This window comes from Odocoileus virginianus, chromosome 4 (genome assembly GCF_023699985.2).
Source record: "Odocoileus virginianus isolate 20LAN1187 ecotype Illinois chromosome 4, Ovbor_1.2, whole genome shotgun sequence".
Lineage (NCBI taxonomy): Eukaryota > Metazoa > Chordata > Mammalia > Artiodactyla > Cervidae > Odocoileus > Odocoileus virginianus.
The window spans coordinates 12,224,803-12,239,073 of NC_069677.1; the positions used below are offsets into that span (position 1 = coordinate 12,224,803).

A 14,271-nucleotide genomic window follows, 5' to 3' on the forward strand; every position below is an offset into this window, starting at 1 on the left:
TATAAGTGTAATAATATGAGCAACTCTAAACTAATTTCCTGAGCCAACTATTATAAATTGAATCAACAACAGTTAGGAAATTCTTCAAATAGCTTTACTAACACTGTCTAATTTAATTCTTAAGAAATATTTTATAACTGAATTCCAGACAGAAAACTTTCAATGTCAGTCATGCCTCAATAAAGTGACTTTTTAAAAAATTCAAACCACATCTTACCTGTAAACAGTATTCACACTGGTAAGGTTTTTCTCCACTATGAGTTCTCTTATGCCTTTCCATATGATATTTTTGAATGAATCTCATACCACATTCATCACAACGAAATGGTTTTTCACCTAGTATATGACACATAAAGTTTAAAACAAAACAAAAACTATGAAATATAAGTTAATGAATTACTTTACTACAAGAATCTCTAATAAGTTACTTTACCACAAGAACGCTGCCATACTTTGTTCTTTTTAAATAACATTAAGTCTTTATTCTAAATATATCTTCCAATTTATTTTGTCAAGAATATCTTGCTTTACAAAAATGAAAGACAGTGGCACATGCCATTGAAAAGACAAGACTGAAAGCACACATACTCAATTTCCCGGCATTTTATTATATGTATGCATAACATACTCTTTCTACAGAGACCAGTATTACTAAGAACTTAACAGTAATATGAACAGGTCTCAGTAGAGTGGCTAACATCTCTAATCTTTTTTTCAATCATACAAAAAACATTTTAGAAAAATTTTTGAAAAAGAAAAGGTTACCCATACACAGACCAACACAATTCTTGAGTATTATATCTTTTTAAATTAATATCTTTTCAAAGATTTTGTGGTTAAATAAAATCTAAATCCTAAGAAAATATATTTTAAATCTAATTTATTAAAACATAAAACAAGTCACCTAATTAAACTTAAAAACATAAAACAAGTGTAAATCAGAGACTAGGTTTTAAAAGTAATGTTTGTTTATACTGATTCTCTTTTCCTCAACTCAAATGAGCATTTTTCAAGTCCTTCTGGGAAAGAATTAAAATGAGCAATGTTGACTGGACACAGAACCCCCACCCCACCTCCAATTTTTTTTTAAATGACAAAAAGACTTCTTAGCTTGAAGGAAGCATCTTATGAAGATCTAAAAGTTTTTACTGATAAAGCCACAGCCTACATAAACAGAAGAAGTCACACAAGCCTACATAAACACAAGAAGTCACACCCTTCACCTGTTTGGAAAACCACTGCTTCTACTTTTCATATAGTCAACAAAAATTTTACTGAATTCTTCTCCTCTACCCATAATCCCTCTGTAAGAGGTTAAAAGTTTAAGACTTGTTACTTGTCCTCAAAGCGTTTATAACATAATTGGGAAAACATGATACAAATATTACAAAGGAACAACTAACAAAACTATATCCAGCTCTGGTTTACCTTTACAACTTTATAACCCACTAGCTCTCTTCTTGACCTTTTCCTCCAGTCAAATTGAAGAACCTACCATCCTCATGCTTTCCTACTTGTGCCTGCTTCATGCTGCTCCTAAAGTCCACTTCTGTGTTTTCAGGTACTACGCTTCCCTCCAGGACCAACCCATCTGCTCAAAGGGATACTTTGCCCTATTCTCCCAGAGGAAAGGTATTTATCTTCTTTGTTGTTGTTGTTCAGTTGCTAAGTGTCTGACTCTCTGCGACCTCCAGGACTGCGGGACTGCAGCACACCAGGCTTCCCTGTCCTTCACTATCTCCTGGAATTTGCTCAAACTCATATCCATTGAGTCAGTGACGCTATCCAACCATCTCATCCTCTATCGTCCTGTTCTCCTCCTGCCTTCAATCTTGACCAGCATCAGCGTCTTTTCCAACGAGCTGCCTCTTCGCATCACGTGGCCAAAGTACTGGAGCTTCAGCTTTTGCATCAGTCCTTCCAATGGATATCCAGAGTTGATTTCCGTGAGGACTGACTGGTTTGATCTCCTTATAGTCCAAGGGACTCTCGAGAGTCTTCTCCAACACCACAGTTCAAAAGCATCAATTCTTCGACACTCAACCTTCCTTATGGTCCAACTCTCACATCTGTACATGACGACTGGAAAAACCATAGCTTTGACTAGATGGACCCTTGTCAGCAAAGAGATGTCTCTGCTTTTTAATATGCTGTCTAGGTGTATCATAGCTTTTCTTCCAAGGAATGTCTTTTCATTTCATTAAATTATCATCAAATTATCTTCTTTAACTTGCCACAGAACTGTAGCTGTACCTTTCCTAAGGCACTCATTACTTTCATCTCAATAATTAGTCTACAACTCTACTCTTTTACTAAATTTCTTTAGGTCAGAATCGGGACCCAAATTATCTTTATGTAGCTCAAATTACTTTGGGCAATTTTTTAAGTGCCACATGAATGGCATAAAGGATTATTATAGAGGCTCATTAGTGGAAAAAGACATTATCATGAACTGGTATGATTTGGAAAAGTTTCTTGGAAGTGTCAGACTCTATGCTGAGCAGTCATTAAAAAGATTGTGTATATGTGATTAAAGCCAAGAAAAGAATATTTAGTGGGGAATAACAAAGCAAATAAGGGTTTAGATATTATAAGATATACTGGAGAATCACAACAAACTGTGAAAAATTCTTAAAGATATGGGAATACCAAACCACCTGACCTGCCTCCTGAGAAATCTGTATGCAGGTCAAGAAGCAACAGTTAGAACTGGACATGGAACAACAGACTGGTTCCAAATAGGGAAAGGAGTACATCAAGGCTGTATGCTGTCACCCTGCTTTTTTAACTTATATGCAGAGTACATCATGCAAAATGCCAGGCTGGATGAAGCACAAGCCGGAATCAAGATTGCCAGGAGATTTATCAGTAACCTCAGATAGACAGATGACACCACCCTTATGGCAGAAAGTGAAGAAGAACTAAAGAGCCTCTTGATGAAAGTGAAAGAGGAGAGTGAAAAGGCTGGCTTAAAACTCAACATTCAAAAAAAGATCATGGCATCCAGTCCCATCACTTCATGGCAAACAGATGGGGAAACAATGGACACAGTGACAGACTTTATTTTGGGGGGCTCCAAAATCACTGCAGATGGTGACTGCGGCCATAAAATTAAAAGACGCTTGCTCCTTGGAAGAAAAGCAATGACCAACCTAGACAGCATATTAAAAAGCAGAGGCATTACTTTGCCAACAAAGGTCCATCTAGTCAAAGCTATGGTTTTTCCAGTAGTCATGTATGGATGTGAGAGTTGGACTATAAAGAAAGCTGAGTGCCAAAGAATTGATGCTTTTGAACTGTGGTGTTAGAGAAGACTCTTGAGAGCCCCTTGGACTTCAAGGAGATCAAACCAGTCAATTCTCAAGGAAATCAGTCCTGAATATTCACTGGAAGAACTGATGCTGAAGCTGAAACTCCAACACTTTGGCCACCTGATGCAAAGAACTGACTCATTGGAAAAGACCCTGATGCTGGGAAAGATTGAGGGCAGGAGGAGGAGGGGATGACAGAGAATGAGATGGTTGGATGGCATCACCGACTCGATTGACATGAGACTGAGCAAGTTCTGGGAGTTGGTGATGGACAGGGAGGCCTGCCATGCTGCAGTCCATGGGGTTGCAAAGAACTGGACACGACTGATCGACTGAACTGATACTGGAGAAATGGTGCCTAAGAAGAGACTTTAACATGGCAATAAGTCAACTATTTGAAACTTTCAAGAATGCAGCTTCTGTAATTGCTATGGAGTTAACTAAATTTTAGGGCTGAAGGAACTTTGCAATGACTTCAAACTGTCCTCCTGGGAGCTCCACAGAGGCCCCCAAAGGCTAATATGGCCAATGGCTCTACGCTTCCACCCAGAATTCAGGAGCAAATAGCTCCACTTCTGTACACAGGGGGCCTGAGTAAGGACGCCAAGGGTTTAGAGACTAGAATGAAGAACCTAACACAACTAACCTCTACCAATTTAATTATCATTACAAAAACAAAGTCCAGAAAAGTTAAGGTACTTGTCCAACAAAAGCTGGGAGAGAAGACCACTTACTAAGAAGCTTCAAAGTGAAAGAAATGAGAAAAAGGAGGTGAGAATAGACAATCCATTCAAGACTAAGAATTGTTAAGGGTAGGGAACTTAACTAAAACTGAAATGGACTATTATGGTGACTAATCAAAAGAACAAGATCTCAGAGGAAGTAGATTGAAAAGGGAGAATACAAGTATTATTTTTTAAAAGGTAAGAATAGATGCATATTTTGAAGTAAAAAGATGTATATGATAGAAAACATTAAGATCAGAAGTTAATTAAGATCATTTTTCAAAAGTGAGAGAGGATAAATGGAAAATTAGTGAATGAATTAGAATTCAATTAATTCTCCATGATAAGACTTTAATATTGTTAATAATGATATAATACCTCACACTGGTCAAAGTAGAAGCTGACAAACTGATCCTAAAATTCAAATGGAAATGCAAGGGATTCAGAACAGCTAAAGCAATTTTGAAAAAGAAAACTCAGATTTCCCAACTTCAAAACTTACAGCCAAAGGCATAAGGAGACATATATATGAAAGAATAGAACTGAGAGTCTAAAAATAATCTTTACATTTACAGTTAACTGACTTTTCATTATAGTCGCCAAGATATTTCAGTGGGGAAAAAGTCCTTTCAACAATAATACTGGGACAATTTGATGCCTATATGCAAAAGAATGGGATTGGACCTCAACTTCACATTGCATACAAAAATTAACTCAAAATAGATCATAGGCGTACGTAAATGTGAAAACTACAACTATAAAACTCTTTAATATATGAATAACTCTTGACTTTAGATTATGTAGGCAATGACTTCTTAGATATCACACCAAAAGCATAAGCAACCAAACATAAAATAAATAAAATATACCTCATCAAAATGAACCTTTGTTCTTCGAAGGACAGTATCAACAAAGTGAAAAGACAAAATGCTGTGGTAGCTGCTGTGAGAAATAGTTTGCCGAAATGTTAAACTTAGAATTACCATACAAGCCAACAGTTCTACTCCTAGGTATACACCCCAAAGAACTGAAAACAAGTATTCATTCAGAAGTTTGTATACCAATGCACATAACAGCATTATTCACAACAAACAAAAGATGGAAACAACCCACGGGTCCATCAACAGATGAACAGATAAACAAAATGTGATATATACAGAAGATGGAATATTTTCCAGCCACAAAAAGAAATGAAATTCTGACACATGATATAACATGAATGAACCTTGAAGAAATTATACTGAGAAAGAAGCGAGACAGAGAAAGAACAAATACTGAGTGATTCCATTTATATGAAATACCTAGAATAGGCAAATTCACAGGGATAGAAAGTAGAATAAAGGTTACCAGGGATTGGAAGAGAGAGGGAGGGAGGGTTACTGCTTAAAGGCTACAGGGTTTTGTTTGTGTGTAATGTTGTTACACAATGTCATAAACGTATTTCATGCCACTGCACTGCATCCTTAAAAATGATTTAAATGGTAGATTTAGTTACAGTTTTTTTTTTCTTATAAGGTGAAAAGACAATCCTGGAATGGGATGAAATATTTTCAAATCATGTTTCTTAAAAGGGATGTGTAACTAGTATATTAAAAAAGCAACCCAAAAACCACTTACAACTCAACAGTAAAAAGACAAATTATCTAATAACAAGCAATGGATCTGAACAGACATTTCTCCAAAGAAAATACACAAATAGCCAATAAGTACATAAAAAAATGCTCAACATCCTTACTTATTGTGAGTGTGAGTGAAGTTGCTGTCGTGTCAGACTCTCTGTGACCCCATGGACTGTAGCCTATCAGGCTCCTCCATCCATGGGATTTTACAGGCAAGAGTACTGAAGTGGGTTGCCATTTCCTTCTCCAGGGGATCCTCCAGACCCAGGGATTGAACCTGGGTCTCCCGCATTGTAGGGAGACACTTTACTGTCTGAGCCACCAGGGAAGTCCCTTCCTTACTTATTAGGGAAATGCAAATAAATATCACAATGAGATACCACTTCACACCCAATAGGAGAATTACAGTAGAAAGGACAATAATAACAAGTGTTAGCATGGATGCAGAGAAATTGGAATTCTCATGCTTGGGTGGTAGGATTGTAAAGTGGTGCAGCATCTTTGGAAAACAATTTTGCAGATCCTTAACATGTTAAACATAGAGTTACCATACCATATAGCTCGGCAATTCCACTCCAAAGCATACACCCGAGAGTAATGAACATTATTTCCACACAAAAACAAATATTCATAACAGCATTATTCATAACAGTCAGAAAGTAAAAACAACCTAAATGTCCCTTAATAGAATAAAGAAAACATGGTATATTCATACATGGAACATCATTTAACTATAAAAAGGAATAGAAGTACATGCCACAACATGAATGAACTTTTAAAACAGTATGCTAAGTGAAAGGAGTTATGCAAACAGACCACCTACTGTGTCATTCCATTCAATATGAAATGTCCCTAACAGAGAAATCCATAGAAATAGAAAGTAGATTAAAGATTGCCTAGTGCTGGGAGGAATGGGTACAGGAGTTTAGAATGATAAAGGTTATTCTAACTTAGAACAGACTGTTAAAACTCCTGTGACAGTTGTACAACTCTGTCAATATACTATAAACTACTGAACTGCACACTTTAAAGGGATGGGGGTTCTGACACTGTTAATTATATTTCAATAAAGTTGCAAATTTATATACTGCATGTTAACACAACTGACATCACACAAAGTGAGTAAGATTATTTCTTCCCGCAAGGAGCTAACAACTGAATTGAAAATAAATTAACTGGAGAAAAATCATGCTTGAATTATTAACTATGTATTAGTACATGTGGGGTACAAAATGGCAACCACGATGGGCTACAGTCCATGTGGCTGCAAATAGTTGGACATGACTGAGTGACAGTCACTCACACACACACACTCATTAGTACATGATCAAGAATTAAAAGCTCATTTAACTAGAAGCAATATTAACAAACCTAAACAAAAAGGTACTAGAAACATTAACATCTTAAAAGAAATTTGTACAAATGTTCCCTTGTTGCTTAAAAAACAACAAAAAACAAAACAAAAACAAACAACTTTCACAGCCCCCTAAACAGAACAATTTCGATGGCCAAGTTAGCCAGGATTAATGTAGACACAAATTTATCTTCCATAGTCATTTACTTTTTGAGTACTCACTTTTGATATACTTATTTCTAATCCTTTGTCTGTTTTCTCCTTTAATATTTTCCTTTTTCACTGTAACATCTTTCTTCACATCTTTTTCTCCCATTTTTCCCCCTCTTCTTCTCTCACTTTTTAACTAGCCATTCCAGAAATAAGACTTTTTAAAATTTAAGTTTTGTCATTTAAGGATCCTTCTTTGTTAATGGATTAGACCACATACTTAAATGGTTTTAAAAAAAAAAACACACAAAAATACAAAACAATACAGAGAAGTATATGGGAAAAAGTTTTCCTCCTATCTTTGCCCCTCCATTGGTATCCACATTTACTTGTTTGGGGTCTGTTTCCTTCCAGTTTCTTGACACAAGCATAAAAAAAAATAAGTATATATTCTTTTTATAATTTTTCTCTCTTTTCTATGTGAATACAGCATATTTTATTATGTTTAGAGATCTTGTCAGTAGAAAAATAATTAGCTCATTTGTTCTGACAACTGATATCTTTCACTGATGGACATACAATTTATTTAACCAGTCCCTTATTATTTCCAGATATTTCCTATCATAAATAATGCTGTAATAGATACCCTGTCAATATATTAATTCATACATTCACAGGTACACTTGTAGGGTAAATTCTCAGAAACCGAATTCCTGATCAAATAATAAAAATATTTGTGATTCTGAAATACACTGCCAAATTGGTCTCCATGGAGACATTAATGTATATTTCACCACCCATGTATGAGTGACTGTTTCCCTATAACCCTGCCATATATTACTATGTTGTTAAACGTCTTGATGACTTCAAATCTAATACATGAAAAACCAGTATTTCAGTATGAGGTTGACCATCTTATATGTCATTTTTCTATGAACTGTCTATATCTATCTTTCACCTTTTATTTTTTTAAACTAGGTTGCTGATCTTTCTCATGATGATTTATAAGAGCTTTATTAAAGAGACTGGTCTTTTGACTGTATAAGTTCTAAAACTATTTTCTGTGGGTTTTTTTGGTGCACGACTCTTTGTGACCCTACGGACTGAGGCCACCAGGCTCCTCTGTCCATGGGACTCTCCAGGAAAGAATATACTGGAGTGGGGTGCCATGCCCTTCTCCATGGGACCTTCCCCACCCAGGGACTGAACTCACATCTCTCATGTCCCCTAAAATGGCAGGCGGGTTCTCTACCATTAGTGCCACCTTTACATAGATGAATTACCAAACATTTATTTTATAGATATTAAAGTTTGAGTACTTTCAGAATTTTCCTGTTCCAATCTGTCCATATTTTTAATGACACATAGGTAGTTTCATCTTTTACATTAAATGTGATACATTTGGAGTTCATCCTGAGGTAGAATGTGATGGATAAAACTGTCTTTCCAGATGGCTATCCTGGTTTTCCAACATAAGTTACTGCAAGGTTCAGCTTTACTTGATCACTTTTTTATCATAATCATACACTAGTAAGTTCTACAGGTGTATTTCCAGACTTTATATTCTATTCTATTGGACTATTAATAAGCCAGAACCAACATATTTTAGTTTTTAAGACTTTATGATATACTTTTTCATTTGGTAGGACTAATCACTCTACATGCTTCAGTCCACGGGGTTGCAGAGTCAGACATGACTTAGTGAGTGAACAACAATCCCCCTCATTGTTCTTTTATTTTTCTCTGGTTTGTCTTGTTTGTCCACTTTTCAAAACACTTTTGAATTAGCTTGTCTAAAATCTGGGGTGAGAGGAAGGGACAGTTGCCTGAAATGTTTATGTTAACTTATGGAAAACTGATACACATTATGAGCTTTATGAAGTTGCCTCTTGAACTGAAAAAAACACAGGGAAAGGGGATAAAGTTTTATTCTGTGTTCTCAATAGACTTTTAATAATTTCCCAATATGGAATTTTCCAAATTTCTTATTGTGATATTAAAAAAGGATTATTTTCTTCCATTATAGCTTCTACTGTGTGTGTTATTTACATACAAAGTATATGGTTTTTGACAGTTTTAGTGAATTTGCTGGATTGCAGTCATTTTCAGTTGACTCTCATGCGTTTTCCAAGTTTACAATAATATTGTTTGCACACTGTTATTTTTAACCTATAATATTTTTCTCTTGCCACTTCTGTCGACTACTATTCTCAAATATTATGTTAAAAATAATGGTGATAATGTGTTCTGTATCTTCTTCCCAACTTTGGTACTTTCACATATCTCTAAATAGAAATGAAAAGAAAATGACTGGTAAATATTTCCTTAAGAAACACAAAAACACTTAAAGTTCTTTAGGAGAAAAACCCCTTTGTTATTTCTCCCTTAAGAACCAAAGCCTCTCTACTGGAAAAGGAAGACAATGTATACAGCACTTGAGTGACTTTAAGGTGAACAGGAAAGGTTTGTTTACATGAAAAATACCAAGAGTTTGTAAATACTGTTTGCAATTCAGGAAAGAAATAACACGGTGAAGAAGAAAAAATCTCAAGCTGTTCTACCAATGATAATTTTCCAATACCCAAGGAGCCTGGAGTTTCATTTTTACCTGTTATCAATGAGACTACGTTGCAGTGTTTTCTTTTTCCCACTGCAGTGTTTCTTCCTGGTAACCTGACACCGAGTTGTTAAAGGGTAAGATTTCTTACTTAAAATATGTGTAAATATTAGGGGAAATTATATACAAGAAACTGATAAGGACATAAGTTTTATGAACAAAATAGCTCACAATGACTTAATATATTAATCTGACTTTTGGTAGTTTCAACTAATCTGCTTCTTCCTCTTCAACCATTCTAATCTGACTTCTGTACTTACTTTATCAAAACGGTTGTGTAGATCACCTTCAGGTTACTAAATACAACCAAATCTTTTCAGTTACCATAGGAGACCTCTCAGCAGGATTCAATTCAGGTGATCCCTTTCTTTTTCCTTGACTTCTATGACATTCATGCTCTTTCAACCTCTCTTAACGGCTCCTTCTCAATCAATGCTGTTTCCAGTTCACTCTCCTCCCTCCAACCATGAAATATTTTAGTTCTTTATGGCTTCCTTCTAAACTCCTTGCTCTTCTCCTTCTTTTTTTCTTTTTTTTATATGGAACGCTTCACGAATTTGCGTGTCATCCTTGCGCAGGGGCCATGCTAATCTTCTCTGTATCGTTCCAATTTTAGTATATGTGCTGCCGAAGCGAGCACTCTTCTCCTCCTATATCCTTTTCTTTGGCAAGAAGGGAAACTCATCCATTTCCACTGCTTTAATTATTCTCAACTCCGAGCTCCAGATCGTGCATCCAAATTGCTTATACTTCTATTGCCTACACTCAGGGATCTCACACATATGATATTACACACTAGTGATCTTCAACCCACAGCTTAGTTCTTATCCAGACTCCCTTTTTGTATGAATTCTTACTTAAAATATGGGTAAATATGAGAAAATTAATGCATCTAGTTTTGCAAACTAGAGGCCTACACAACTTTTCTCTTCTACCCCCTCCATATTCAATTGGTTAACACATTACTGACCAACTGATTCTACCTACTAAGTACCTGTCAAATCTGCCCACTTCTTTCCGTTACTTCCCACTGTCATCACCCAAGTCCAAGATACTCTAATCTTCTGGCATGGACTACTATATAATATCCTCCTAACAGTAGTCTCTTTGTGATTCACTCTCGTCTCTTTCCAATTCCACACCACAGCTAGATTTTGTTAACATTAAGTAAATGTGATCATGCATAAAGCCTATGGTTCCTAGGATCAATACACACACATGCACGCGCAGTAGTCCATTACCATCTGGTCCCTGTATCTTTCTCTCATATCTGATCATTCTTTACAATACTCCAACTCCTCCCCCAAACCAATTCTTCATCGTGATAGTGAATCTAAAGTGCTTTACACTCAAGAAACAGTACCTATTGTTCTTAGTAATCAGAATGAAAATGGCAATCATTTTAATAATGAAGTCTTCATAACATCTAGGTCAAAATACTTATATTATTTAGATATTATGACATCAAATATAATAATATATAATAATATTTAGGTATTATGATATCTACGAATATGTTCACATGGCCTAGTAATACATACTTGGTAACAGAAGGGATTTTCTATCTTTTAATAAGTCATAAAAGCAGAGAAAATAAAATTTACAAGTATAGCACATATTATGCTAATCAAAAAAGACTATTCATTACTATGAGAACCACTATAAGTACTTAAGATTATAGATTCTAGAACCAGACTGGCTGGGTTTTAGTGCTAGTCTCAGCATTTCTTAACTGTAAGAAATTGAGCATGTTATTTAGACTCTTCTTCATATTCTCATCTGTAAAGTGAAAATATTAATAAAACACATATTGGAGCCAAATGTTAAATGAGATAACCTGTGTGAGTAACTAGTCTTTGCTTAAGAAAAATCTAGCAAATTTTCATAGCTCAATAAATATGAGCTATTAAAAATACAACTTAAGAGGCTGATGTAAATGATTATCATTATATTAACATATTGATTACAGTTAAAACCCAGTGACTGGGCTATATATCCCAAATGAAAATATCCTTAAAATAGACAGACAATTCAGGAAAACAGGAAACAAGGAGGATTACTGAAATAATTATATAGAAACATAATCACACTCCCAGTAACTTGCTTAAACTTCAGAGCATATAAGAAATAAGAAGGTCACTTACTGCATGATTAAATTTATTTAACATTCTCAAAATGGCACAACTATAAAGATGGAAAACACATTAGTGTTAGTCAGGAGCTAATTATGGAGGAGAGGGAGCGAAAGAAGTCATGTGTGACTGTAAACAGATAGTACAAGGAAACTTTCTATAATAAGATGAAGGTACCAGTAAAATTAAAAACAAACAAACAAACAAATAAAAAGAAATAAGAATATCCTTGGCATATAGGAGGTCAGAAAGTTCATTTAAGAACCCACATACTATGCAGGAAACTGTATATGTGTGTGTGTGTGTGTATGTATTATGTGCATTTATATTTATTTTTCTGGTTATGCTGCATGGCGTAGATATGGAATTTCAGTTCCCCAACTAGGAACTGAACCCATGCCCCCTGCATTAGAAGCATGGAGTCAACCACTGGATTGCCAGGGAAGTCCCAAGAACTATATTTCATATGAAATCATCTGAGACTAAAACCACAACCCATGAAGTACAAATTATGTTATTAAATAAAAACTGTGAAATTGCCACAGTAACATGAAGCAATGTCAGTTAAAATGGCAAAAAACCCAAAAGGCCTTAAGTTAACTAATGACAGGAGTAATTTTTGTGGGTAACAAATTTTTTAAACCCCACTTTTCGATAAGTATAGAACAGTTTCGGGAAGAAATTTCATTGCCTGCATTTTCAACTTTAGAAAGAAACTCTGGCAATGTTTGCCCATCTTAAAACAACACACTGGAGACACCAACTACCCCGACGAAAGAAAAGGAAGAAGGAATTGTTTCATTTTTTTCTGGGCTCCTTTTCTTTGGTAGAGCTATGAAATTATACATTTAGAGCATAATATTTTAAATGCTCTAGCTTCCTTAGAATCAAATAGTAAATGACAAGTGGGCAACTATGTTTTAGGCTACCATAGATTAGATTTTAGATTCCTTTTTTGAGACAAACAACGCTAAAAATTTATCAATTACCTCTATCTAGTAAAAGCAACATCCCTAACGCATTATACAAATTTTTTAAAATCTGAAAGCTGGTCTAGGAACCATTTGAAGAAAACAAAACAAAATCAAAACAGCAAACACTGTCCTAATTCTGAAAATAAGTGATCATCATATAACTACGGCAATTTCCACATTTCATTTTTCTGTCAGCCAATATACAACTTGTATTATTATCTAAGCATTTTAACACTAAGTAACTGATGTCCCAATGATGACACCTAGAAAAATTTAAAGTTATTAATTAATGATAAATACCATCCAAGTGCGGCAAATGTTGTTGTTAAGTCGCTTAGTCATGTCCAACTCTTTGCGACCCCATGGACTGCAGCATGGCTGCCAGGCTTCCCTGTCTTTCATCTTCTTCCAGAGCCTGGATATGTAACATATGTAACTACTTTCTATTTATTTAAAAAACTAATGCAGACTATCACACAAGTCTATCTTCCACAGATGTGGTTAAAAATTTTTTAAATTAGTAAAATGGCTGGAAAGATATCCTTACTAAAAAGAAATTTAAGTTAGAATCTCAAAATGTAAGAGATTTAAAATAGCAGTGAGCTAACATCCTGACTTACAAACATTTTAAATTAGTCCATCTATTTTTTAACTTAATATAAATCCTTAATTTCTAGCTACTTCTTGAAAAAAGTGTTCTAGAATAAAGTTCAACAGTTAAGACTACATTAAGAATCAACAGACTCTATCATTTTACTTTAATCGTTCAGTTGTGTCCGACTCTTTGCGACCCCATGAACTGCAGCACGCCAGGCGTCCCTGTCTATCACCAACTCCTGGAGTCCACCCAAACCCATGTCCATTGAGTCAGTGATGCCATCCAAACATCTCATACTCTGTCGTCCCCTTTTCCTCCTGCCCTCAGTCTTTCCCAGCATCACTGTCTTTTCAAATGAGTCAGCTCTTCACATCAAGTGGCCAAAGTATTGGAGTTTCAGCCTCAACATCAGTCCTACCAACGAACACCCAGGACTGATCTCCTTTAGGATGGACTGGTTGGATCTCCTAGCAGTCCAAGGGACTCTCAAGAGTCTTCTCCAACACCACAGTTCAAAAGCATCAATTTTTTTGGTGCTCAGCTTTCTTCATAGTCCAACTCTCACATCCATACATGATCACTGGAAAAACCATAACCTTGACCAGACGGACTTTTGTTGGCAAAGTAATGTCTCTGCTTTTTAATATGCTGTCTGGGTTGGTATAACTTTCCTTCCAAGGAGTAAGCGTCTTTTAATTTCATGGCTGCAATCACCATCTGCAGTGATTTTGGAACCCCCCAAAATAAAGTCCGACACTGTTTCCACTGTCTCCCCATCTATTTGCCATGAG

General features: G+C 35.5%; 1 protein-coding gene and 1 non-coding gene across 10 annotated transcripts in view; both read right to left on the reverse strand.

The window, feature by feature from the left end:
• Positions 1-14,271, reverse strand: part of ZNF148 (zinc finger protein 148) — a 137,491-nt gene that overhangs the window by 6,831 nt on the left and 116,389 nt on the right. For all 9 annotated transcript variants that reach the window (XM_070466130.1, XM_070466128.1, XM_070466127.1 and 6 more), the window contains one exon: positions 218-336. In XM_070466130.1, the coding sequence (XP_070322231.1) occupies positions 218-336 (119 nt within the window). The remainder of the gene's footprint in view (positions 1-217; positions 337-14,271) is intronic.
• Positions 10,310-10,416, reverse strand: LOC139034976 (U6 spliceosomal RNA). The gene has a single exon (XR_011487537.1). It is a non-coding gene; the product is annotated as a U6 spliceosomal RNA (small nuclear RNA).